The sequence below is a fragment of the Leuresthes tenuis genome, unplaced genomic scaffold (genome assembly GCF_036924035.1).
Source record: "Leuresthes tenuis unplaced genomic scaffold, fLeuTen1.0.hap1 SCAF_21, whole genome shotgun sequence".
NCBI classification, from domain to species: domain Eukaryota; kingdom Metazoa; phylum Chordata; class Actinopteri; order Atheriniformes; family Atherinopsidae; genus Leuresthes; species Leuresthes tenuis.
The window spans coordinates 33015584-33042257 of NW_027325375.1; the positions used below are offsets into that span (position 1 = coordinate 33015584).

The following is a 26674-nucleotide window of genomic DNA, read 5'->3' on the forward strand; positions in this document are numbered from 1 at the left end:
GTTCTGATGAGATCTAACAGCAGAGATCATGTTTCTCCAGTTTTAGCTTCTCTTCATTGGCTCCCTGTTAAATTCAGAATAGAATTTAAGGTTCTTCTCCTCACATATAAAGCTCTTAATGACCGAGCTCCATCACATCTTAAAGATCTCACAGCTGGATATTTCCCCAACAGAGCACTTTGCTCTCAGGCTGCAGGTTTCCTTGTGGTTCCCAGAGTTTCTAAAAGCAGAATGGGAGGCAGAGCCTTCAGTTATCAGGCCCCTAAAAGCAGAATGGGAGGCAGAGCCTTCAGTTATCAGGCCCCTAAAAGCAGAATGGGAGGCAGAGCCTTCAGTTATCAGGCCCCTAAAAGCAGAATGGGAGGCAGAGCCTTCAGTTATCAGGCCCCTAAAAGCAGAATGGGAGGCAGAGCCTTCAGTTATCAGGCCCCTAAAAGCAGAATGGGAGGCAGAGCCTTCAGTTATCAGGCCCCTAAAAGCAGAATGGGAGGCAGGGCCTTCAGTTATCAGGCCCCTAAAAGCAGAATGGGAGGCAGAGCCTTCAGTTATCAGGCCCCTAAAAGCAGAATGGGAGGCAGAGCCTTCAGTTATCAGGCCCCTCTCTGTGGAACCAGCTGCCAGTTTGGCTTCAGGAAGCAGACACCCTCTCTACCTTTAAGATCAGGCTGAAACTTTCCTTTCTGATAAAGCTTATAGTTAGAGATGGCTCAGGTGAGCCTGAAACATCCCATAGTTCTGCTGCTATAGGCCCAGCCTGCTGGCTCATCTGTCACACCTTTCCTCACTTTTCTCTCTTTTCTGTCCTCTCAAACCCCAGCTGGTCGAGGCAGATGGACCCTTCCTGGTTCTGGTTCTGCCAGAGGTTCCTTCCTGGTTCTGGTTCTGCCAGAGGTTCCTTCCTGGTTCTGGTTCTGCCAGAGGTTTCTTCCTGGTTCTGCCAGAGGTTCCTTCCTGGTTCTGGTTCTGCCAGAGGTTTCTTCCTGAGTCTGGTTCTGCCAGAGGTTTCTTCCTGAGTCTGGTTCTGCCAGAGGTTCCTTCCTGTCGTTCCTTTCAGTCCCTCAGGCTCAGGACGGTTTCCTTAGCTAGGATATTGTTTTTTAATTGGCTCCATATGAATTAATTGGATTTCATTGGATTATGATTACAATGAATTGAATTCCAATCGGCTTGAATTGGACTTTATTATTTAAGTGCCTTGAGATGACTTTTGTTGTAATTTGGCGCTATATAAATAAACTGAATTGAATTGAATCAGTCCTTCCATCAGTGCTTATATCCAACATGTTTTACATACAGCTTTCTCCTTTCACTCTTAACTCTGCATGAACTTTGCGTGATATTTCCTCTTTATCTGTCCAACTTCTGGATGTGTGGACTGTAGCAATAAGTTTAATAAACATGCTCCTGCTAAAGAGATCTTTGACCTGATAAAGGCTTTTACAGTATTATGATTATTATCATTATCAAAGTGATTTCACAGATTGTGTTTCAGTGACACTTCTGCAGACATTTAAATGATGCTTGAAGTAGGCCTGGCGACACCAACCTCTGGAGAAGCTCTGAGACTCACAGACATTTCTGAAGGTTTCATTTTCCATTACAAACCACGACCACCTGACTGAGACCAAGTTTTATTGATCATAAACAGATGAATCTACAACAAACTATGGCATAACAGCAGCACCTGTAAGAAAAGTGACGCAGTGTTTGGCACCAGGCTCTACAGGAGGGGATCTCTGTTCCACAGAAACCCAGAATGACATCATCCATAGAAATCTGTCAGATCTCAGCAGTTATGGGACACCAGCAGCAAGACGTGATTCACAAAATGTTGACAATCTGCACTTGAATAAATGAAACTTTAGCAATTGATCAGTGATTAACTTTATGAACCAATAGTTAGCTTCATCATTCAGTGGTTAACTTAGTGATTGATCAATGATTTACTATAACAACTGATCAATGATTAACTTTAGTGATCTATCAGTTCTTGACTTTAGCGATCAATCAGTGATAGACTTTATTGATCAGTGATTGATTCTGTCGACTTCCTGTTCAGGTGATGAAAAGGAGAAGGAGCGTCTGGTCTGGGCGATCCAGGAGACAAAAGCAGACACTCGGGCATAAGCTCCGGGTCTCTGAGGACGCCCACAGCCAACCCCGAACGAGGTCACACCTGTCAGGAACCAATCAGAGAGCAGCGTTCCTTCAGACCCCCTGCTGATGTGTCACAGTATGTGTGCATTTGTGTGTGAGACCAACCAATCTGAGTCCAGCGTTCGTCCTCTAGACTCATCAGTGGACCACCGGAGTCGCCCTACAGAAACAAAGTTTAAACTTTATTTCACCCACAGTTCACCGACCAATCAGCTGCCAGATCACATTTATCGCATCACACACCTGAGCTACCGGTTGTCATAACTACAGAATCTACCTGACAGGAGTCGACTCCTCCCTCCGGGTACCCAGCACACAGCATGTTGGAAGTGAAGTTGTACTCAGGCAGGAGACGCTGACACTCATCACGGGCCACCAGCGGAAGCTCTGCCTCCTGGAGAAGGTTCGGACTAGAACCTGACGGACAGACAGGTGATATAAACTCCAGGTGGTGAGGCTACATGAACCAATCAGACCCTCTAAAACACCACAACCGGTGTAGTCCTGCTCTGTCTGACGCAAAAACAGAATCTGAGCTTCAACACAGATGTGAAGAAGAAGAAGAACTCAGAGTTCCACTCAGGGTGGGGTTTGGGTTACTTAAAGGTTACTTTAGTCAGCTGGATAACGAAAACTTCAAATCAGAACTGTGGAAATGTCAACACATGGTGTCTGCGGCTGTTTTTGGTTTGTCAAATTCCTTTCTTTAGATTGTGTTTGGCAGTAATGTTATGTTAAGTGTTGCCCAATTCAAAAGGCCTCATTCGTTCATTCAGTAACTTTTTTACCTAATTTGCATACAGGGTCAGTGGAGGAAGTAGACCAAAGTGCAGAAAATGTAGAAGAGAGAGGCTTAGCCAGCAGATGGTCTTTCTAGATGTATTAATAAACAACTGAAGAAACTACAAGAAAAAAAACTACCATCAGGGAAAGAACTTAGATATGAAAAAGAAACAGCATGAAATTATCTGACTGAATACCAAGAGTACATATACTGAGGGAGCAATGAGGGGATGGAAAACAGGTGTGGCTATCTGCAAAGTAACCCTGGTGTGAGAAGCAGATGATGAGAAACAGAAAGTCTACAAAATAAAACAGGAAGTAACTGAAAACCAACAAGAACAGAGAACATTCAAAACAGGAAAAACCCACAGATCATGACATCCTGTCTTTATCTGTGCAACTGCTGGTGTAGAGATGCAGCTTATAGGCGAGTGTTATATACATCTATATCACTATAAACCCTGTGAAAATGTAAAGGAGCAACGATATGTGGAGTGCTGGGCTGCTGTGACTGACTGTGCCACCATCTTGGATGTATGTTTAACACTAGCATGCCCAGAGATGTTCACTTCTGCTGCATGCCCCCTCGCCGGTGTATTCTTCTCAAGGTGTTAACTATCTCCACTGTACTGTGAACATCCAGTCCAGCCCCCAGGTTGCTGCCTGTAATGACAAAGGCCAAACTGCTGTTTGAATGAGCAGAAAAGTCTCCAGCTTTGTGGTGGAACCATGCCAGCTTTTGCCTTCTCTGTGGATCCAGGTGTTATGCCCACATCCACAACTTTTAGTTTTTTAGTACAGGGGGGTTGACATGCGTTGTGTCTTCCTCCTCCTCTGATGTGGCCTCCGTGTCTGAACTGTCCCGCTCAATCACATACTGGACCATACTGGACCATACTGGACCATACTTGACCATACTTGACCATACTTGACCATACTTGACCATACTGGACCATACTTGACCATACTTGACCATACTTGACCATACTGGACCATACTTGACCATACTTGACCATACTTGACCACCCGTCTCCTGGTGCGTCTTTGGAGCGTCGCATCCTCATCACTTGATGAATCGGTGACAACGTTTTCATTCTGAAAGGTTCACATCTCCACCATCAGATTCACAGTCTGACATGCTCTGTAGAATTGCTAAAGCCGCCTGAGCCCTGATCCTTCTTGGTTGCCTTGCCTTGACATTCAGTGCGGTTCCATGCGGGCCATCGGATCGGATTAAAGGCTAAATTACAATAAGACTGAGTTATTCAGCTCATTTAACAAGCTTAATCCGACAAGAAATCGAATCAGATCGGGTTACTTGCGATCGAATTAAGACCCTGGAATAACTCAATCCCATTGCCCACTTAACGTGCCTCGAGCGTTCTGCGCATGCTCGGGATTTTCACCCGGAAGTCGAAGGAGACGATATTACTTATTATTATTAGACGATGTTTCTCACCTACAACATTCACACCTTTTACGACACTCCCCTCCCCTTCCTCCCTCCATCAAATCTAAATTGTATGATGCTCATTGAGTCTTACAAAAGGGCAGATCAGCTATAATCAAACCCACGTAGTCAACTTTTCTCAGGTAACACAGTTTGTCTTATGCCCTTGTCAAATGCCAGCACAGTTTTTGTTACAAATTTTATTGTGGAAAAATGGCAAATATATTTGGTTATGTGCCTTTTTTTGGCCACAGAAGGGCACATCAGAGCTGCTGGCCTGCAGAATATCCTGTGTGTGGGGGTGGGGTGCTGGCAGGGACACCGCTCAATAATTAGGCTGCTTTACACAACAATGGGAGGCAGATAGTGGTATGTCAGACTTATTCACACATTTGGGGGGGGGTTCATTGCAGACTAAAGTCTAAAGACTTCCAGTGAACACACAAAGAAGAGGAAATGGAGGTGAGACGTTGGTTGTGTGTTCATGAAGTATCGTTGCGTCTCACCCCCTTCAGCCTCTCGTCCCCAGCCTGCGATGAAACATTTCTTTCCCGCTGGGAAACTCTGATTTTCAGCTGGTAAACACACTGGCTGAACCCACTCTGAAACACACACATATAAGCACAAGGACCTGTGTTGATTAAATGTTTTTAAAGACACTAAAATGTTTAAGATGTGAGAATAGGCGTTTCAGTATTTGATCACTGTGGATAAACAACAGGAGTGCAGGCACACTGACGGGTGTAGTTGATTGGTTGCTGCAGATGCATCATGGCGATGTCGGCCTGTTTGGTCCTCCTGTTGTACTCTCTGTTGATGACAACGTGATCAACTTGTCGGGTCTGGACGTCCTCAGAGTTTTCGTTGCTCTGGGCGTGGAGGCCGAGGATGGCTGACCAGTACTGGAGGTGAACATTCTTCCTGCAGAGATAGACAAAGACCTTCCATCTCATATTTAACAGGACGGATCACAGCATTCTATTACAGAAACTTCAACATGTTATTGGAATTAAAGGAACCGTATTAGGCTGGTTTAAGTCATATTTATTTGATAGATTTCAGTTTGTTCTTGTAAATTAAGAATTTACCTCCCACACTAGAGTAAGTCATAGAGTTCCTCAGGGTTCTGTGCTTGGACCAATTCTCCATTGATTCACCCATTTTAACCACTTATCCAGTCGGGTTGCACAGGCAACAGGTCCAGAAGGGAAACCCAGACATACCTGCACCCAGCGACACTCTCCAGCTCCTCCTGGGGGATTCTGAGGCATTCCCAGGCCAGATGGGATTTTCAATCTTGCCAGTGAATTCTGGGTCTGCCACGGAGCTTGCTCCTAGTTGGGCATGCCTGAAAAACCTCCAAAGGGAGCTGACCAGGAGGCAACCTAACCAGAAGAACCAACTCTGTTGACTCCTTTCTATGTGGAGGCGCAGTGGCTCTACTCCAAGCTCCCTCTGGATGGTGGACCTCCTCACCCTATCTCTAAGGCTGAGCCCAGCCCCCCATGAAGGAAACTCATTTCAGCTGCTTGTATCGGAGATCTTATTCTTTCATACCAGATCTCATAACCATAGATGAGGGTTGGAACAAAGAAACTGCCATCAACAGTGTCCAAAATATACTCAGATACCCAGATACTTAAACCCCTCCACCTGAGGCAGAGACTCATCCCGACCCGGAGGGAGCACTCCATCCTTTTTTCGGTTTCAGAACCATGGCCTCAGATTTGGAAGAGCTGACTTTCATCCCAGCTGCTGCACATTCAGCTGTGAACCATTCCGGTACAGCTGAAAGTCATGGATTGAAGAAGCCAACAGAACCACATTGTCTGCAAAAAGCAGAGATGCGACCCTGAGGTTCCCAAACCAGATGCCTTCCTCAACGCGACTATGCTTTTAAATCCTGTCCATGAAAACCACAAAGATGATTGGTGGCAGGGGGCAGTCCTGGTAGAGTCAAACATGCACCATGAACCAGCTCAGATTTTTGCCAAGACTGTTGACACAGCTCTTAATTTGGTTGTACAGGGACTGGATAGCTCATAACAGTGGCTTCGGTACCCCATACTCCCTCAGCCCCCCCAACAGAGTCCCTCAGGGAACACTGAAGGGGTTCTAACAGCATGACAACAAACTGGACTTTAATTTAGTTGGACTTGTTAACTCTCTGGTTAAAGTGTCTTCAGATGTTATGTGTGTAAAGTGTGTGGTACAATGCTTTGACAAGAACTATTCTGCACAATGAGCCCTTTAATTAACAATCTAATTAGATTTGAATTAAATTTCCTTGCTGCAGAAGTTGTGTAACAACCCAACTTTTATTGGAATAGTGCAGCATATTCAATTTATTCTTCATTCAGGACAGAATTCAGGTGCATGGACCTGGTTTTCCCTGTACTCACATTTTTGTTTTTGTATTTTTGATAAGATGTTGAGTGACAAAGTGCAGCAGAAATAGAGAAGAATGATTGGCATTTTGTCAGAGTTGTTTTTTAAAACATTTTTCTATGTTGTGTTTTGCTGTTTCTCTGTTTCATTCAGTGTTTTTCTGTTTTATTTTGCTTTTTTCCTGTTTCATTGAGCATTTTTTCTGGTTTATTTTGTGGTTTTCTGTGTCATTTAGTGACTTTGAGTTAGATTGTCATGTTTTGTTTTTTATTTTTTATTTTTTATTCTCTGTATTAGTCTGTTCTAGTTGTTGTTCTTGCTGTTGTTTTATATTAATCTGATGTAGTCTGGCCTTGCCTCAGTTCTATTCTTTATCTTTCAGTCTTTCAGTTAAGTTATAATGACGGTGTATCTGTCAGAGGTGGGAGACACCATCTGCCTGCTGGATCCTCAGACCTCAGAGGACGCCCCTAACCCATGTGTGAGCGGTTCTGTTCCATTTAATTCTGTTTCCATGGAGACACTCTGCATCTCATGCATCCCTGTGATCTCCTGCTTCAGCAGCTGCGTGTTTCTCTGTTTGCAGCTTGATGGCCCAAACAGGAAGGAGGGTTACCCTGCAGGTAAGCACCCAGATAAGGTCAGCTGCACATCTCGGGCGTTTAGTGATGAAACTGTGTCTGTAGACCCAGAAAAGCCACAGGTCGGCTGCTTATTACTAAACCTGTGGAACGGTTTGGATGCGTCTGCAGTCTGTTCTGCACCAACAGGCCTAATTATCACCAAAACTCTTTACTGCAGGTGGCAACAGGAACACAAACTCCAGCAGCAAAGAGTGAAGTAACTCTTCACCTCACTGCCTTCATGCTTTGTTGCTCACAGACACATTTCCTCTGTCACCGGATGTCTGAACTCTGTACAAAAGGAGTTTGAGGGATGGAAGTATGAACTCTGACCAAGGAGAAGGTCATGGTGTGAACTGCATTTAATTCTGTTTTCTCTCCACAGCTTGAAAAACACGAAAAATTAAACAATTCAACACAACTTGAAACTCGCCGTTATTGTACGGTTCATGCAAAGTGTTAAATGTGTTTCTACATTTATGTTCACAGTGGGGCGCCATGACCCAACGTTTGGAGAATTATAAATGATCTCTGTTCATTTCGCCTTCTTACATTTGCTCTAACTTAAACTGCTGCTGTGTCAAAGCTAAATTATGAAAAGAAGTTGAAGGATCAACAGAAACATGTGACCCTGGATCGGTCCCTCAGTGTCAGGAGGAACTGAGTCCTTTCAGGCTCTGGAACCTGCAGGGAATCCAGCAAGAAAACACTTGAGCCTGAAAAGTTGTCCAGAAGACCAAATGTACTAAATATGTAGCATACTATTAATTTAAGAAGCTCTGTCAGCCATGCTGCCTGAGACCTTTGAGCAATGAACCTGGATTTAATCTGGCCAAAGGCCATCTCTCTCCGTGCGCTTGTTTTATCACGTGCACGGCTGAACGCCCTCTCTTCCCTTGTTCCTGGATCAGGATGTGGCCTGAGGAGGTACAGCAGCATGCAGAGCCTCTGTCCCCGAGCAGGACGGCACTGAACTCTGCTGCAGAATAAGGGAAATGTCGGCTGGATATACGTGTTAAGACTTGGCAATTTGATGCAAAATGTGCCTTATATGGCATCTATAATAAAGTAGGACGAGCACTTTAAAGTCCTTGAGATGGAAACTATGCCTATGCTACATACACCTTCAGTAAAATTCTTGCACCTTGTGCAAACCTCTGAGCCAGTGAGGATGCTCGGAAGATTCTCGAATCATGAACCGATCCCGGCCATTTAGCCTCAATGTGGAACTTAAATGAACTGCATCACAGATCCTCTGTGTGCCTGGAGGACAGGAGTCCATGATGAGGTGCTTGGTTTCACGGGGCATTAGAGTAGCATTGCTCAGCATTACTCAAAGGGGTTGATGTGGTGTTTTTTCCAAATGAAAATTATCCCCAATATGTACCTGTACATTTAGGCTATGGAAAGATTTTTGGTTTATGTAATCAGCCTCCACAGGTGCAGCAGGGGCCTGGATGCGTACGGGTACAGTCTCGTGCACCGATAACATTGGGGAAGCCTGAGGGAGATGATGAACTCAAATACGTCAGCAGTAGGTTGTTTTACATTATCGGCTGAATGTGGAGCAGAAGCCTGAAAGGACTTTCCCCCATTTTTCTGAGTCTGGTCCTGGGTGGGTGTCGGTGTTCGTGAAATATGGGACAGAGATGTAATCAGGTATTAATTAGTTGTAATGAATATCATGTTCAGTACTTGTATAGTTGCATTTCTTTAGTTGCTCTGACTGATGATAACCACAAGTGTTTTTTGGTTTTGTTTTTTATAAAAACCTTATTTCAGGAGTCTGTTTCAGCTGTCGGACATTTCAGACACAGCTGAGCTAAGCTTGAACATAAGCCTGCCCAGGAGCAGGCTAGTTCAGCGACATAAGTTACCATGGTTACTCAGCTGGCATTCAAATAAGCCACGTTGGAGGAACCCTCTCTTAAATGAGCCAGAATTATCTCGATAAGCCAGGCTTTCCCTTAATCCAGCTTTGTGAAACACCCCTTTGGTTTTCTTCTGGTTAGTTTGGTCTTTTGTTTTTCTGATGAGTTTAGTTTCTGGTTATCCAGCTTGGTTGTGATTCTGGTTTCAGCCTTAAATAAAACCCAGTTTTTAGTCTGCTGTCTGCGAATCCTCCTCAACGTCCTCAACCCATCAATCTGCAACACATTTTTCTTTAATTTGTTAGTGCCGAGCTCAAAATGCTTTTGCTCTTTTTTCTCTGCTGATAACCCACATATCGATACATTTTGATTCATTCCTGCTTTAATGGGGAGATTCCTTAAATGTAGTTTAACCGATTTGGGAGCTGCTTCGATCTCTAAATGATATGAATAAGCTCTGTCCACATTTGTGTCTGTGGCCTAAACTTTGAGAACAAAGGCTGGACCTGTCCATTTGTGAAATGAACCAGCGCTGACACCACACATAGAAAAGGAAAACACATCAGGTAAGATGTTAATGGTTGCACCTAACGGGACCGAGGCGGGACAGAAGCCATGCTCACCTGTGCCCAGCTTGGACATGAAGTTGTTTGTAAAATAATCTCACCCATAGACACAGTGCGCAGCAGTGAGCAGCCAGTCACGTCCAATCAGTGAGGCTCCACAAGCATGACGCCCTTTCCAGTGCAGAGACACCATCCAGGGCCACGCCCCCTTGACTGCATTGACCCCGCCCACCACTTTGACCTCACCTGATAGAAACGGGTCGAACAACAGTGAGAATTAAACTGACCAAAAGCTGCGGCTCAAACTCAGCCAATTTCCTTTTCTCACCATCACCAGGTTCTCTGTCCTCTGATCGATCGAGCTCACTTGTGACATTAGTGACTAGACGTTGGCCACATGCTGAAACACACAAAGGTTTATTAATCTATAAACATGGAACATTTTGATTAATTCAGTGTTTGGGTTTACTCACGTTGGTTGCTACAGCTCAGTGAAATCACCTCTCCACTCCTGCAGGTTTCACTGTGAAAACATCAGAAATATTAACACCATTAAAGGCTGAAAGAAGCATCTAGCTTAGAGATCAGTCAATATTATCGAAGGAAAGTTATGAATATTAAATAAAATGATTAATGAAACTCATTACCTATGGCTGAAGTTAGAAGTTACAAACTAAACCTCAGTATCAGTGTCAATGTAAGACAGATACGACACATACAGAACAGACAGAACGACTGCAGATGGTTCTGCTTCTTGACCCACATCCTTAGGTCAGAAAAAGCCAGATTTAATAATGTCTGACAATATACCATATTATTCCCAAAAAAAACATTCAGAGAGGTTTAATATGATTTAATTTACATTGTACCGTTATTATAATACAGAATTTACCTGTGAGTGAGATTTTGCTTGTGATTCATGTTTTTTAGTTGTTTAGTTTAGTTTTTAGTTTACGTGTTTCCTTCATGTTCAAATAAATCAGTTGTTGATATTCAACCAGGAAGGGGTAATATGTGTTTGATTTTCAACCTTTTTGCCTCAGATCATTTCAGGGCTTATGTTGAACATTATTGGTGATGTTATTTTGTATTTAAAGGACCCTGGCAATACAAATTAGAAAATATTAATTGACGAACTTCGATCATTCCAAACTCCAGCGTGTTTTGCCCATTTAGGTATAAAATATCTTGAAATAATTGTGGACAACAATCTCAAAAACCTGTACAAATTGAATAACCTCCCGTTGCTCAGTAAGATTGAAGATAATTTATATTTTACCTCTCATCTTGAGTTAAATGCATTAAAATGTAAATCTAAATATCTGTTTCAATCCATGCCAATGCCACTACCACAATCCTTCTTTAAAACTGTTAATAGAGATGTATTCATATGCCATTCATATGTAAAGAGCCTCGGACATCAATAGGAAAGTTAACATTCGACTGCCCAGTTTTAAAAACTTCTACTTAAAGCTTAAGTAGAAGCTTAAATTATATTTATTTGATCCTTTTTTGAGGGCAGTGATAAACCCTCGGTCTGCAATCCCTGAAAGAAAAGGTACACAGTGACTTAATTTACAAGTAAACACAGAACTGTAAATAACAGGACAGATAATTATATATTGAAGCATCTGATTAAAATTTGTTATGGTTCATAAAATCCTTTGACTAAAGGTGGGACTGGTTCCACTAGACCACTGAACTTTGCCTATTGGGGAACTTTACAAGTATTTGTGCTTCTCTAAAATATGCAAAACTTAAATTCATGCAACTGCTCTTTGTGTGGCCAAGAAATGCATTGCAGTATCCTGGCAGGTTTCCTATCCCTATTGATAAGTGCTCTTTGGAGATCAACAACTGCACCTAATAATACCACACCTTCTTGAACATTCGGAAGCCTTATTTAAATGACATATATTACACCAAGAAGTCTTATATATCAACTTTGAGCACCTTTTCTTTTAGGGGTGGGAGTATATTGTCATATTGATTTATATGTTTGTATAAGCTAATAAAACTGAAAATAAAATATTCCAAAACAACAAACATGAATGAAAGTGGTCTTAACATTGAAACTACATTTCTTACAATGAAGATGCATTCGCTGATGTGCTGTTTTTACACTCATCACCTGAAGCTATAAGCACAGTTTACCAGTTTATGTGGAGTTCAAAGGAGGGTGAGATGTCAGTGGAGTTTTACTGAAATAAATACATACGATTTATTGCCAAAAGTATCCGCTCATCTGTCTTTACATACATATGAACTTAAGTGACATTCTATTCTTAATCCAGAGGGTTTAATATGACGCCGGCCCACCCTTTGCAGCTTTAACAGCTTCAACTCTTCTGGGCGAGCTTTCCACAAGGTTTAGGAGTGTTGATGGGATTTTTTCTCTTCCAAAAGCTCATTTGTGAGGTCAGACACTGATGTTGGACAGAAGGCTCTCAGTCTCTGCTCTAATTCATCCCAAAGGTGTTCTATCGGGCTGAGGTCAGGACTCTGCAGGCCAGTCAGGTTCTTCCACACCAAACCGGCTCATCCAGTCTTTATGGACCTTGCTTTGTGCTCTGGTGTGCAGTCATGTTGGAACAGGAAGGGTCCATCCCCAAACTGTTTCCACAGAGTTGGGAGCATGAAATGGTCCAAAATCTCTTGGTATCTGAAGCATTCAGAGTTCCTTTCACTGGAACTAAGGGGCCAAGCCCAGGTCCTGAAGAACAACCCCACATCATAATCCCTCCTCCACCAAACTTCACACTTGGCACAGTGCAGTCAGACAAGCACCGTTCCCCTGGCAACCGCCAAACCCAGACTCCTCCATCAGGTTGACAGATGAAGAAGCCATCCTTTCCACGAAGCTCTCGGTTCTTGAGCTAATCTGAAGGCCACATGAAGTTTGGAGATCTGTAGGGATTGACTCTGCAGAAAGTTATCGACCTCTGAGCCTCAGCATCCGCTGACTCCGCTGTCATTTTACATGGGCTACCGTTTCATTGCTGAGTTGCTGTCGTTTCCAATTGCTTCAACTTTGTTATAACACCACTGACGGTTGAGTGTGGAATATTTAGTAGAAAGAAAATTTCATGACTGGACTTGGTGCACAAGTAGCATCCCATCATGGTACCACGCTGGAATTCACTGAGCTCCTGAGAGCGACCCGTTCTTTCACAAATGTTTGTAGAAGCTTGAATTCATGCACCTGTGGCCATGGGAGTAATTGGAACACCTAATTTAATTATTTGAATGGGTGAGTGAATACTTTTTGTAATATAGTGTATCTCTCTGTTTCATACCACATTATTGTTAAAATGGCAACATGTTCAAAGTCGTAGTGGCTGAGGAGGAATATAAAAACAGAGTCCTCACCCTGCATGATGGCCTTGGCATGGTGGTCAAACATACAACTAAAATGCATCAACCTGATGTCTATCAGTTTGTGCCAACTGTATTTTAGGTGGCTCAGTAACTTAATTAACAGAATACATAACAATGAGAACCATGTCACAGTATGCTGAGCTGCAGCATGCGCCACCATCTCGCTCATTACATGACAGACTCTTCACAGCTCTACCTGTCACCATGACGAGTCATGACCAGCATCAGCCTCTCACAGATACTGCTTTAGTACCAAGTCATGATAACAATCACCTGTTTTAATCAGAGTTCTGGTTTAATCAGTATTTTAGCTGTAGTTTCAGGTCTTTATCTGGTTCTGGTCCTGCTTACCTGACGCTGGTTTCCAGTGTTCCGTTACTGGTGACAGTGACTGTGGCAAATGGTGAATCTTGTAGCACAGCAGGCAGCAGTGACCCCTCTCCAGATCTGCCGGGAATCCAAAATCACACCTGAAGTCACAAATCTTTTCTCTTCTTGTTTCCTCTTTAACATGGCTGGCTGATGTATTTCTGTCTCTGTGGATTGGATCTTTTACAGAGAACTTTATGCAGCTGAGTTATGACAAATCATCACTGCTCAACTGAGCTGTGTGGAAACATGACACAGAATTATACTACCTGATATGGACCATTTTTCAAATCACGACTGCACTCAGGTGAGGAAGGCAACCGCAGGACACAGCCAGTGAGATATAAGCATCGAGAAACTGATCTGAACTGAGAGCTAGAATAACAATATTACGACCGCAGACCACTCCATCCACAGTAGATGCCACATCGCTGTGGCCTGTAAGATTAGAGGAGGAGGTGTTTGCATTTTTGTGATTAATGGCAGATATGTTGTAGATTTCCTGTTGCTGAGATGTCTCCCCTACCGTCTTCTTTACATCTAAGGTTCTTCAAAAAATAGTTTTAGCTCATCTTTGTGATCATTTACACAAAAATAATCTGTTTGAATCTGAATAATTTGTTTTGGTCAGGATTCAGAGTGCATCATAGCACAGAAACATCACTGGTGAAAGTTACCAATGATCTCGTCAATTTGTTCTTGTAAACTAAGAATCTTCCTCACAAACCAAGTTATGGAGTTCCTCAGGGATCTGTGTTTGGACCTATCTTTTTCACTTTATACACGCTTCTATTACATAACATTATTAGACAGCATGGAATAAATTTCCATTGCTATGCTGATCATACTCAGATGTACTTTCTGCTTCTAAATTCAGACAAACTGAAGTTGTTGTCTGTGGATCAGAGCGCTTCAGGAAGAAACTGTCTGGTTATGCACTTACTCTAATACTACAGTGAGGAACCTCGGAGTTACTTTTGACCAGGATCTATCCTTTGACTCACATATAAAACTGGTTTCTGCCTTCTTTCACCTTTGTAATAAATCAGGACCATCCTGTCTCAGGGTGATGCAGAGAAACTGCTCCATGCATCTGTTCCTTCAGGACTGAACTACTGTAATTCCTTATTATTGTTCTGTCCCACAGACTCTCTGAAAAGCCTCCAGCTGATCCAAAACCCTGCAGCCAGAGTTCTGCTGAGATCTAACAGCAGAGATCATGTTTCTCCATCCATCCGTGGATGCGTCACCCTCACCTCTTGCTTCAAAGTAAAACAAAAATATCCCTCTCTGTCTTTTGCTGGAAAATATTCACATGACCAGTCTTTCATCTGAATTAATTTGTCACTGTATGTATCTACACTGCATGTAGATAGGTGAGCTACCTGTATCCAAGGTACTGACAGGTGAAGTCTGACAGGTGAGAGCTCCAGTTGTCGGCACACACGGTGAGCAGAGAGGAGACGAGCTTCAACTGGAGCCGACTGGAGCCGTTTACCTGCAACACAACTGTGACATACACAGGTGATGATGTGTTAAAGGCACCTGTGAAGACACTTGAGTGACTGTTTTGTGCTGAGTTTTCCACCTTTCAGCTCTGGATCAGGAACAACTGATCAAAGCACAGTGAAAGAAATGAAAAACTAATCTCTGACGTAACATGATGTCATCTGACATATTCTGACCACCTGCAGGTAAGCTTTGCGAGTCCTCCGCTGTGTCAGAGCAGGAACTTTTGAACCTGAATTTCCTGTTGAACGGGAGAAAGAAGCTGCAGTGAGGTGTATGTTTATCAATAGCTGAGTTGAAGCCCTGTGCCAGGTGGCCCAATAACATCATTAAGAATCTCCACTGATGCCTAAGGTCGGTCATTGTGACTGTGGACACAAACTCACGATGGAACATCTCCTTTAAATCAGAGAAGTAACGAGCATGTCGTCTCCGGCAGACCGCGGTTTGGTGTCTGAGGCAGCGGCAGGGACCTGACTGATCCTGGATGGGAAGCTTTGACCAGAACTTTAGATGCGTTCTGCACACGTTTAAGTTCCACAGTCAAATCAAAACTGAAGCACCAGTGAGGGCAGGTGGGGAAAGGAAAGGACAGGTGGTAACAGGATAGGACAGGATAGGACAGCTGAGGAGAGGTGAGGACAGATGAGAATAGGTTAGAACAGGAGAGGACAGGTAAGGATGGGTGAGGAAAGCAATGAACCATCCCGTATCCCATCAGAAGGATTCCATTAATCTTCTCTCTGATAGAAACAATTTTACTGGTAAAGAAGCTCAAGAAACCATCACTTCTGAGAGTTAAATGAATATATGGCTCAACAGAGCTCCGACTCTTTGTCAACAGAGACTTGGAAAGGAGAGATCTAATATAATTTATAATTTAGGTTTACTTAATTTGCTCCTCTTGTGTTTATTGATTTATTTAATTTGGGTGGAGCAGACACGGTCATTATGGGGTTTTGGGGAGGGTGGTAGCACTCCTGCAGAGAAGTGTGTAAGACTACAACTCTGCATCCTGGTCTCAACCCTGGGATGTCATGTTTTTGGATGATGAATAAATTTGTCTATATTTGTAGAAATGAGAGCCGCTCCTTCCAAAGTGGGATGGATGCCGTCTCTCCTCATCAGAGCAAGCTTTCCCTAGAAGAATTGCCAATTATCTATGTAGCCCACATTCTTTGCTGGACACCATCTAGATAATCAGTGGTTGAAGGAGGACATGCGGCTAAACATGTCATCACTGGTCAGATTTGGCAGGAGTCCGACATTGTTTTGGCAAAATTACACACAGATGCATCATTAATTTTAGTGACCTCCGATTGGCGTAACCGGGTGTCATTACCGCTGACATGAATAACTATTTTATCGTATTTACGCTTATCCTTAGCCAGCACTTTCAGATAGGATTCTACTTTGCTCGCTCTGGCCCCTGGAATGCATGTGACTATGGTCGCAGGTGTCACTAATGCCACATTTCTGACTATAGAGCTGCCAATTACCAGGTTTCTTCCTCAGAAAAGGGGACAGGTTAATGGTAAACCATGGCTTGACTTTCGGGCTAAGTCCCCAACACTAAAAAAGGATACATTTGTTACATGAACCATTATTGCTAATGGAGGTACAGGAGTAACTAAACATCTGACACACAGAGCAAGTGAAAGCAGGAGATGGAGAGAACCAGTAGCCATGTAAAGCTAGAGATCTAGAAACACCTCGAGAATAGTGAAAGTAAACACCAAAGATCTGTAGGAGCGAAATAAAAAAATTCAAGAAAATTCTGACAGATACTTTAATTGATTTGAACAGATTGAACTATCTTTAGTCATTAAGTTATTAGCTTGTGTTTCTCTCTCTCAGCAGGTGTCTCTGGCCTGGTGTTACGCTGCTTGTTGTCCCCTCTTTCCTGTCCTCTCAGCCCCAGCTGGTCCAGGCAGATGTCCAGCCTTCCTGGTTCTGGTTCTGATGGAGATTTTCCTCCGGTGAGAAGGAGTATTTTTCCTTCAACTGTCACCTTCTGCATGCTCATCATGAGGGATTGAATCAAAGGTAGATTCTTTGTGATCTGTCGGTTTCATTTGCCTCAAGATGATGCCTTATGTGAGTACAATTAATTTTTTTCTATATACAACTATGCTACATTTGTGACTAAGCTGGAAGTTAGGACCAACCAGAGTCCTTAACTGGGACCAGCAGGTTAGTGTCACCTGTGATGACATTCATCTCCTGTTTTCTGATGGACTTCCCTTGTCAAGTCTGTGAGGGTGACTGACCGATACATGACCCAATCACTGGCTATTCATTTTGGGAAGTCCGTGTCTTTTTTTCAGAATGTTTCTTGTGAGGACTCAGACGAGTCCTGGAAAATGTGTCATGGGACATTTTGTCCTGACGATGTAATCAGAGTAGTCTGACATCACTAGACACAACAATAGAACAATCGTGTTCCATGAACTAACAAACCGATGAGATGGAAAAATGAAACAAAATTCATAGAATTTTAATACTAACTGGTTATTGATCCTGTGTATCCTGTTATAAGTCATTGACATACCACAGTCAGCTTCATCAGAGCCATCTGGACAGTCAACAACGCCATCACATTGACCGTTACCATGAATACAACTTCCTGTCTGACACTGGAACTCGCCAACTGCACATGGAGCTATACACAAACACACGATTGATCATTATCAATAATAGACCAATGGAATGAACACAAAATGTGTGACCTGAGACCCTGAGCTTACCTGGAGACCCAAGGTTGACCCCGCAGGTGAAGTTGGCCCTGAATCCCCGGCCGTGTCCTGTGCTGTCAGTATAAAACCACACTGTCATCTGATTAGTTGTTGAAAACAAGTCGTGAACAGGGCCAATGCTGCCAGTGAGAACAGCTGGAGAAAACAACAAGATAACACCTGAAGAAGAAAGTCATTTGCACATCTGCAGATGAGGACAGGCAAAAACAATACCTCACCCAATAAGGTGGAGTTAGTTCCTGTCCCGTCCCGCACCTCCACCATGTCAAAGGTAGCCTCAACATCAAAGTCCAGGAAGTGGAGCTGGATGTTCTGACCCTCCATGGCATGCAGAGTCCAAAGACCTGACACAGAGAATCATGGGTAATTAACAGAGACATGGCAGATGTGGATGAAAAAAAGGTGAACATGGTGCAAAGATTCAGGAACGAGTAGGAAATGCCAGTACAGGTACAAGTAGGAAGTTCAAGAACAGGTATGAGCAGGAAGTATAAGAACAGTCTGAAGTGAAGTACAGGTAGAAGTAGAACAGACAGGTGTACTCACAGTCTGCATTGTTTGCATAGGATTGAGGGTAGTTTTGTGAGCTGAAGGTGGAGTTTGACTCCCAGAGATCTAAAGGTCCTTCACAGTCAGCTAAACCGATCAGAGAGAAGAGGAGGTAATGTCAAACAGGAATCAGACTCTACCAGTACCAAACACCCATACTTGGTCTACTTGTAACCAGGTATCAGGAAGTGGTCTTTGGTAGTGGGGCGTGATTTGTGTCTCACCTGGTAAGGGAGGTGTGGTTGTTGGTGGGGGTACATTTGTTGGTTCAGGTGGGGCAGGGCCACAGGGATCAGATATCAGTGTAATATCATCCAGAGCAATGTCGTTTGTCATGCCTCCTCTCTTCTGAGCTTCAAACACCACCTGCAGAGGTCACATGATCATTCAGCAGACCATTGGGGCAGATCTTTAGAGGTTCTGTGTGATGTCACTGACCGTGGCCTCTGAGGTCAGGTTGAGGGTTACTTGGCCGTAGTTCCAGTTGTTGCCATAGTTGCCGCCTCTCTGAAACACCACAGTAATGGTGGACTCTGGCTGAGAGGAATGCACCAGGACTCGGAGACGATGGACATCCTCGCCAAACATGTGGTACCTGCAGACAGACATGTTTACACCCATTCTAATGATGAGTTATTAGTTAGTGATTATATGTTTAAATCTGTTAATACAACCGAATTTCCTAAAGAAGTTGGGATTCTGTATAAAATGTTAAAAAAAATTAGATCTCATAAACCAACGTTTTATTTGTTTATACATTTAGCTTTTATCCAAAGCGACTTAGAGGTAGACCGATAGGGTAAGGGGGTCTCGCCTAAGGACCCCTACTGGAGGTAGTACCTTTCATGCAGGGGAGTTGAACCCAGGTCTCCCACACAAAAGGTGGCAATTACACCACAACACTATCCAGTCCTTGCCATGTGCCATAGAACATCCACCCATCCATCATCTTCCACCTATGACCTTGTGAAAAATTCTCCCGCAGGTGTGAGTTGAAGATCTTGTGGATAGGGGCCTCCGTCAGATGATTCTGAGTTCATCCTCAATACCTTTTGGGGTTACTAGGTCTTTCTGGCAGTATTCCTCTTTAGTGGATAGAACTCACCACCAGCTGGTAATCAGTTGACAGCCCTGCCCCTCTCTGCGAGATATATGGCCGCAGGTCTGATGACACGACTACAAAGTCAATTATCAAACTTTAGCCTAAGGTGGCCTGGTACCAGTTTTCAGTCTAAGTTAACAAAGAAACATCAACAACTGAACTATCGTTGTAGACCCTGTTATCTCTAAGAGGAAGTTTTGGTTCTGTGGAGTGAAGAACACAAAGAAAGGCTGTGTTGAACAAGATTAGACTTGACTGTCTCGTGAGATTTGTGAGCAATCTAAACTGATATTTGTGACCTGTGGGGGCAGTAATGCGCCTTTGCTACGTCTAGCTTGCCAGAACCTAAAGAAGGAGAAGGAAAAGAGGAAGAGGAGGAGAAGGAGGGGAAGCAGCAAACAGCCAGAAAAACGTCGGAAGATACCGGTATTACCATTGAAGATTCCCCTGTCATCTTCAAATGGTTTGTTTGGCAGCATTTTGGGTACCCGGCGGAAATGATAAATGGCAGCAGAGTGACTGATAAGTTGTTAGTTGTCAGTGACATACTTGATCAGGCTCTGTTTGCACTATTTGCACTTTGTATTGACAGAGTAGAACTTTGATTTGGTTTTGCACATAATATTTTTTGCACTTGAAAAAAATAAAGAAATATTTTATTTAATTTTAGCTTTTATACATTTTTTGTTTCAATTTGTGGAAGAAGAAGTTTATCAAAAGCTCGTGCTTACATCATGCATGTAAAGAGTTATAATAAAACATTTCAAAATGCATGTGCAACTCGGTTAAATAAAAGTCTTTTGGTCCAGTCATATATTTTGTGATTGTAGTTTTCTTAAAATCTCGTCTCGTCTCGTTCTCGTGAACCAAATATCGTGTCTCCTCTCGTCTTGTGAGCTGAGTGTATCGTCACACCCCTACTGTGTATTGATTTGTTTATTCCAGATGTTTACAAGTATTCGTCGTTTACCAGAAGCTCAAACACATGGGCTGTGTGGGCGGAGTCAAAAGGAGGCTGTGGATCCTGAAGCTCTTCAGCCATTGGCCGGGACTCAGAGGAGTAACGATGTAGAAGCCTGTCAGAGATCAATACAAATTGATTATTGCTGGGTTTTGTTGAAAATATTCCCTTAAATGTTTTTGAGACAAAACTGTGACTGATGATGTCATGATGATGACCAATAGGTGAAACCCACCTGAGCTGTTGCCCAGCGTGTGGTCAACACTCGGGCCTGTGAATGGAGGAAAGGTGGCACCGCTGGTTTGAATCCAGTCACCATCATCATCCGGCTGCTGCCTCCAGAAACAAAGGCCTTGCTCAAAGCTGCAGCTCAGCTTCTCCTGGTCTGAGTAAAAGCATGACAGTGAGCAGTCACAAAGTTTCAGGTTCTGTTTGGATCTGTGGTCACATCTTACCAGAGAGGCCAGAGGTGTTGGCAGCACTGAAGCTGGCTCTAAACCCTGACAGACTGTTGACATCATCAGAAGTAAACTCCACAGTTGACTGGTCGGTCAGCAGCCACACGGTTCCAGGAGGGGTCGAGCCTGAGAGCTCAGCTGTCAATCATATGAACAAATCAGACGACTGATCATCAGTGATCTGTGCTGTGAGTCAGCATTGCAGGATATCTTCTGCTTATCTAGAGGATCAGGTTTAGCACAGCTTTCTTTCGATGGAACCAGAACTTCCTCTCAGAGATAATGGGTTCAACCACAGTGGTTCTGATGTTTGTTAACTCAGGCTTTCTTCCTCAGAGGTGTAAAATTTGAAAAATCCTGACAGATGCACACAGCTGCTTCACTTCAGACAGCAGAGGAACAAATTAGTGAGTTAATACTTGCCTGCTGTTTCTATGAGAGACCTCTGAAACTTTGGACCTCATCAGAACATTTAGCTCTGACCCAAAATCAGGGGGAATCACCTCAGTCATTCAACAAATCAGGGAGAAATGTTATTGATTTAATATTTTCTGATTTACAGGCCCAGACTGACAAAGGTTCTGATTCGTGTTGGATTAAATATCAGCAGGAAAACGGAACTGTTGGCAGATAAGAACCAGACATAAAAACATATACAGATTACACTGAAACTTCTCTTTGATCCAATCCTCCATCCTAAGCATGCACAAAGAGACTTTGGAAAGAAAAACTCCCTTTTGATAGGAAGAAACCTCCATCAGAACCAAAACCATCTGCCTTAGCCAGCTGTTGGTTGGTGACATTATGTCCAAGGTAGTAGAAAAGGTGTGTTTTTGTGAATTGTTTATGCTTCAAAGGATTAAATACAAGTGCAGAGGAAGAAGTTTGCATTGTACCTACACATGGTAAGTGAGTGATGTCTAGGTTGATGTCAGTGAGTGAGGAAGAGCAGTGCAAGAGCAGATCTGACCTGATTAGCTGAGTGGGAGCACCTGTGAGGTGAGAGTGAGCAGCAGTAGCGATGAAAATAGCTCAGTCAGTGTTTGTTGGTGGTTCTATAGAGTGGAGCTTGGTGGTCGTTACAGGGCTAAGGCCCAGCCAAGCTAACAGTGTTGTGCTCAGTGGATTCTGGTGGGAGGGTGGAGATCACAGCTGGTTATGGCTGCTGGTGGCGAAGACAGTTATTGGGGCTGTAGGACCAGGTCAATGTGTAGGCAGGGTTAGTGGCATACAAAGGGGAATATTAAGGAGGAGGGTGTCCTTCTGTCAGTGCAGACGCCTTGCTGCGATGGCCTGGCATCTACCCCCGAAACATGGTCTATTGAACAGTCTGACGTCTGTTCAATATAAATGAAGCTCTTTAAATGTTATGGGTCAGACATCAACATTTAAATGTCTCTGTCTGAGAGATCATCAGAACCAGGGAACGGACCCAGCTGTTTCAGAACATTTCATCTGAACTCTGTTACCATAGTGATCCAGCAAGTAAAACACAGAGATCTTAATGACTCTGAGACTCACTTGGATCTCACCTCATAGGTCACCCCTCTGGTGCTTCACGTTGTACCTTCATGAAAAGCCAAAACTATGCCTGAGGTTGCCTCATGGGTCCAGTTTTCCTGCTGCATTATACAGGCCCTGACTGAGGTGTGCTGGAATGAGCTGAAGCTCAAACTCACCTGTAAGCAGTTTGTTTGGTCCCACTCCTTCGTAGAGTCTCAGGATATCAATGTTTTCTTCAGTTTCAAACTGAAGGAAGTTGACCTGAACTGAAAATCCTCTGTCAACCCTGAAAATTAGACAACTCAGTTAAATTTCAGAAATTATTTTAGTTTCATTCAGTGTGAAAATTAGCTGGACAACATTTCTACGTCTAAAGATAAAACATTTCTACAGTTGATATGAGGGTCTGACAACACCAGCTAAAGCTCCGTGACCTCAGAATCCCTGTTTTTTTGTGTTTGACCTGATAATCCAGCGGCAGAAGCTGCTGCTGTTGTATGTCTCAGACTTTGATGAACTGAATGATCCACTTGGTCCTCTCAGTACAAACTGGCCATCACATGCTGTAACTATGGATCAAAACACAGCAAGATCAATCAACACCTTACCTGTCTGAAACTCCTGAAATGTGCAGCGTGAGTCCAAGTGGCTGTCATTTTCAGGTATTTATAATATAAACTGACATTACTGACCACAGTGAGCAGCAGCTTCATCAGACGCATCGGAACAGTCGTCGATTCCATCGCAGAGCTGATCAATCCGAACACACATTGATCCATCAGTACAGGACGTCTGATCAGGAAGGCATGATGCTGCAGAGGGAGCAGGTGAGGGTGCGATGCTGGTGGCTACAGGTGTGGTCTGATCTGGTTTCTCTGCAGAGACACAAACGTGTTGGTTTGTTATTGAAAACACAATGTGCACAACAAAATAATCATCCCTTTTCACGATGTGTAGCTTTGGGATTACAGTTTGTCATATCTGAACATTTCATGATAACCTTTGAGTTTACACTGCTTGACTATACAGCGTCTGAGAAGAAATTTAGAAGGTGTCTATGAGAGAATGCTGTAACCAGATTTAAAGAGTTGATTTCATCATCCTTTTCTTCACTGCCATGTGCTGATATGACAGAGGACGGCTACCTAAACTTTACTCCAGTAGAACTTGACTCTCTTGTTGACAGCACTATAGCTTCAATGCGTACAACACTGGACAATGTTGCCCCTCTGAAAAGGAAGGTAATCAGTCAGAAGAGGTTGGCTCCTTGGTATCATTCACAGCTGTGTGCTTTAAAGCTGCAATAAAGCTGGAAAGAAAAGAAGTATAATTTCTGTTGTCATGAGAAGAAGGCGACTTCTACACAAACACTCACTCATACACAAAAAAATATTTCTCAAGCACATTCACAGCACACCTTTACCTCACTACTAACTCATCCAGACTATTCTTGTTGCTCAATTTCTATGCAATAATACAACAACGACAAAACAAAACAAAACAGGGCTCAATTTACACCCCTACCTTAGCTTTGCTGACAACTAGTGGTTAAATATGTAATTTCATGAATAATGTAAATGAAAATTAAATATTCAACCCAAATGGTTCAGACTAAACAGGTAGTCACAGGTATCACCTTATCTGATGGTTAAAGTAGACTGCATACAAAATCTGTGATTTGGATGGCCCTTAAACCATTATGTAAAAATAAATTCAGAAGTGTTGGCTAATTATCGACCTATATCCAAACTCCCTTTTATCTCTAAAGTTCTTGAGAAAATAGTTGCAGTTCAACTTTGTGATCATTTACATAGAAATAATCAGTTTGAAGAGTTTCAGTCAGGATTCAGAGTGCATCACAGCACAGAAACAGCACTGGTGAAAGTTACCAATGATCTCCTGTTAGCTTCTGATAGCGGACTTGTTTCTTGTCCTGTTGGATCTCAGAGCTGCATTTGATACGATCGATCACAGCATTCTGTTACAGAGACTTGAACATGTTATTGGGATTAAAGGAACTGCATTAGGCTGGTTTAAGTCATATTTATCTGATAGATTCCAGTTTGTTCTTGTAAATGAAGAATCTTCCTCACACACCAGAGTAAGTCATGGAGTTCCTCAGGGTTCTGTGCTTGGACCGATTCTTTTTACTTTATACATGCTTCCATTAGGTAACATTATCAGACAGCATGGCATAAATTTCCATTGTTATGCTGATGATACTCAGCTGTACTTATCTATGAAACGAATAGGTTGTTCAGACTACAAGCCTGTCTTAAAGACATACCAAGTTAAGCTGCTTTAGGCCTCGACTGCTGGGGTTACCTCCCATGATGCACCTCTCCTCCCTCCATGTACCTATGACATCATTGCTGTCATTAACTTGTGTTTCTCTCTCTCAGCAGGTATCCCTGGCCTGGTGTTACGCTGCTTGTTGCCCCCTCTTTCCTGTCCTCAGACGGTCACCCTTCCTGGTTTTGATGGAGGTTTCTTCCTGTTAAAAGGGAGTTTTTTTCTCTCCAAAGTCGCCTTGTGTTCCCTCAGGATGAGGAATTGGATCAACAAGAAGTTTCAGTGTAATCTTAGCTAGGCTACTTTTTAAGAATTGACTCTGTATGAATTGGACTAATTTGGAGTTTATATAATTGGATTTGATTGATTATGATTGTATTGGATTGAATTGGATTTTCAGTGGGTTGAATTGGATTGCATCTTTGATGTTGATATTTGCTGTAATTTGGCAATATATAAGTAGAATTCATGGAATATATCAATAATTTTCTTCATGATGATGATCTTGGAGCAACAGACCATGACATGAATGGCTCACCTGTGATCTTGATGCTGTTTGGGTCGATCACCAATCCTCTGGCCTCCACCTGTTGTAGCCCGGCCCCCAGATGCTGCTCCACCTCTTTCACATGAATTAGCTGATTGAAGCTGAGGTCAAAGGTCACCACCACACTGCCTGGACTGAAGACAGCTCAATGACAGTTCAGTTCATCTATATTTCATGATGACATGATTGGTGATTCCAAATGTGATTGATTAGACGTCTCACCTGAAGTATTGAACCTGACAAGATCGATAGATCTGCCGCAGCTCGCCCAGACTGAACGCCTCGGACACCTGTCAACCAATTGGACTGAAACGTGACACCTGCATGATCTGATCTCAGAAGAAGCTAATCGCAAAGGTTTTGATTACAGCATTTTTGTCCAGAATAAATGTAACTGCTAAAGTTATTTTTAGAATAGAACCTGACATCTCACCAGCTGCTGTATATCGAAGGCCACAGATTTAAACTGCTGACTGCTGGAGTTCCTCAGGTCCTCAGAGAAATCCACTCCTGCTGTGATCACCATCTGACCCGTCAGCTGCTCAGGCTCAGTCACACCTGGACACACAAACATCCTCACTACTGCACCTGCTACCAGCTGATTAGGTAACTGAAACTGCACTGCTTACCTTCAGGCTTCAGACTGATCCATGAAACGACGATCAGGGAGATGCAACAGATGAAAAGAAGTGAAGTAATGACGCAAAGGAGGAACTCCAGAGACGACAGAGGACGCTTCATCCTGACAGCTGCACTATCAATATATAATCGAGGTTTTGTGTCCCTTGTTCTGGAGAAACGACCAGAGTAGTCGGACTCACCTTGGCAACCTCTTATGGGGAATTTATAAAGAAGAACAGCACAGAAATATGTCACACAGCAACATACAGAGAATTCCCAAAGACAGCAGATTGTGGTATACTCTGACACTTTATGATAATGTTCTGTGAGCAAAACCTCATTTCTATCTGATGCCACCGTGTCTTAGATTTTCACAAAGGTCCTTTTGTTGACCTTACTAGAGAACACCCTGAGCCTAAATAACGTAGTGAGCAGTGTCAAATTCAAGTCACTGATGGTAGCCTACAAAGTACTAAATTGAACGGTCCCCATCTACTTGAATGCTTACGTTATTGTCGTCTCGCAGCTCCTACACCACGCTTAAGACAATCCAGAGTCTTTTAATGTGTCGTTCCACGATGGTGGAATGACCTACCAAGTGCTACAAGACAAGCATAGAGCTGTCTATCTTCAAGAAACTCTTCAAGACCCAGCTCTTCAGAGAGCATCTCCTATCCCAGCTCTTACCTTGTACTTCCCTCCCCCCTCTACTGCACTTCTCTTTCTGCACTTCCTTCTATGCCTGCACCCTATCTCTACTCTGTCCCCTCTGACAGAGTCGGACTCCTGGG

General features: G+C 43.2%; 1 protein-coding gene across 1 annotated transcript; it reads right to left on the minus strand.

The window, feature by feature from the left end:
* Nucleotides 1–1930: 1930 nt before the first annotated feature.
* tmprss15 (transmembrane serine protease 15) lies at nucleotides 1931–26003 on the minus strand. Its single transcript, XM_072374519.1, has 26 exons — nucleotides 25892–26003; nucleotides 25696–25820; nucleotides 25485–25552; nucleotides 25231–25396; nucleotides 23116–23296; nucleotides 22887–22992; nucleotides 22600–22709; nucleotides 20918–21058; nucleotides 20698–20847; nucleotides 20472–20577; nucleotides 18838–18994; nucleotides 18624–18765; nucleotides 18397–18486; nucleotides 18069–18194; nucleotides 17842–17985; nucleotides 17646–17756; nucleotides 14971–15094; nucleotides 13568–13663; nucleotides 10312–10361; nucleotides 10167–10238; nucleotides 9940–10084; nucleotides 5130–5311; nucleotides 4897–4992; nucleotides 2435–2574; nucleotides 2263–2317; nucleotides 1931–2176 (listed from the first exon to the last, which is right to left on the minus strand). The coding sequence occupies exons 1-26, from the start codon at nucleotides 26001–26003 to the stop codon at nucleotides 2028–2030; spliced, it is 3144 nt and encodes a 1047-aa protein (XP_072230620.1). The 3' UTR covers nucleotides 1931–2027.
* Nucleotides 26004–26674: the final 671 nt, after the last annotated feature.

Excerpts from the sequence above, each read along its gene's own strand:
- tmprss15 (XM_072374519.1), bottom strand. The coding sequence starts at position 26,003 with ATGAAGCGTCCTCTGTCGTCTCTGGAGTTCCTCCTTTGCGTCATTACT. Across the intron at positions 25,821-25,891 it reads GATCAGTCTGAAGCCTGAAG|GTGTGACTGAGCCTGAGCAG; the intron begins GTAAGCAGTGCA and ends TTGTGTGTCCAG. Across the intron at positions 10,239-10,311 it reads ACTGAGCTGTAGCAACCAAC|CATGTGGCCAACGTCTAGTC; the intron begins GTGAGTAAACCC and ends TGTGTGTTTCAG.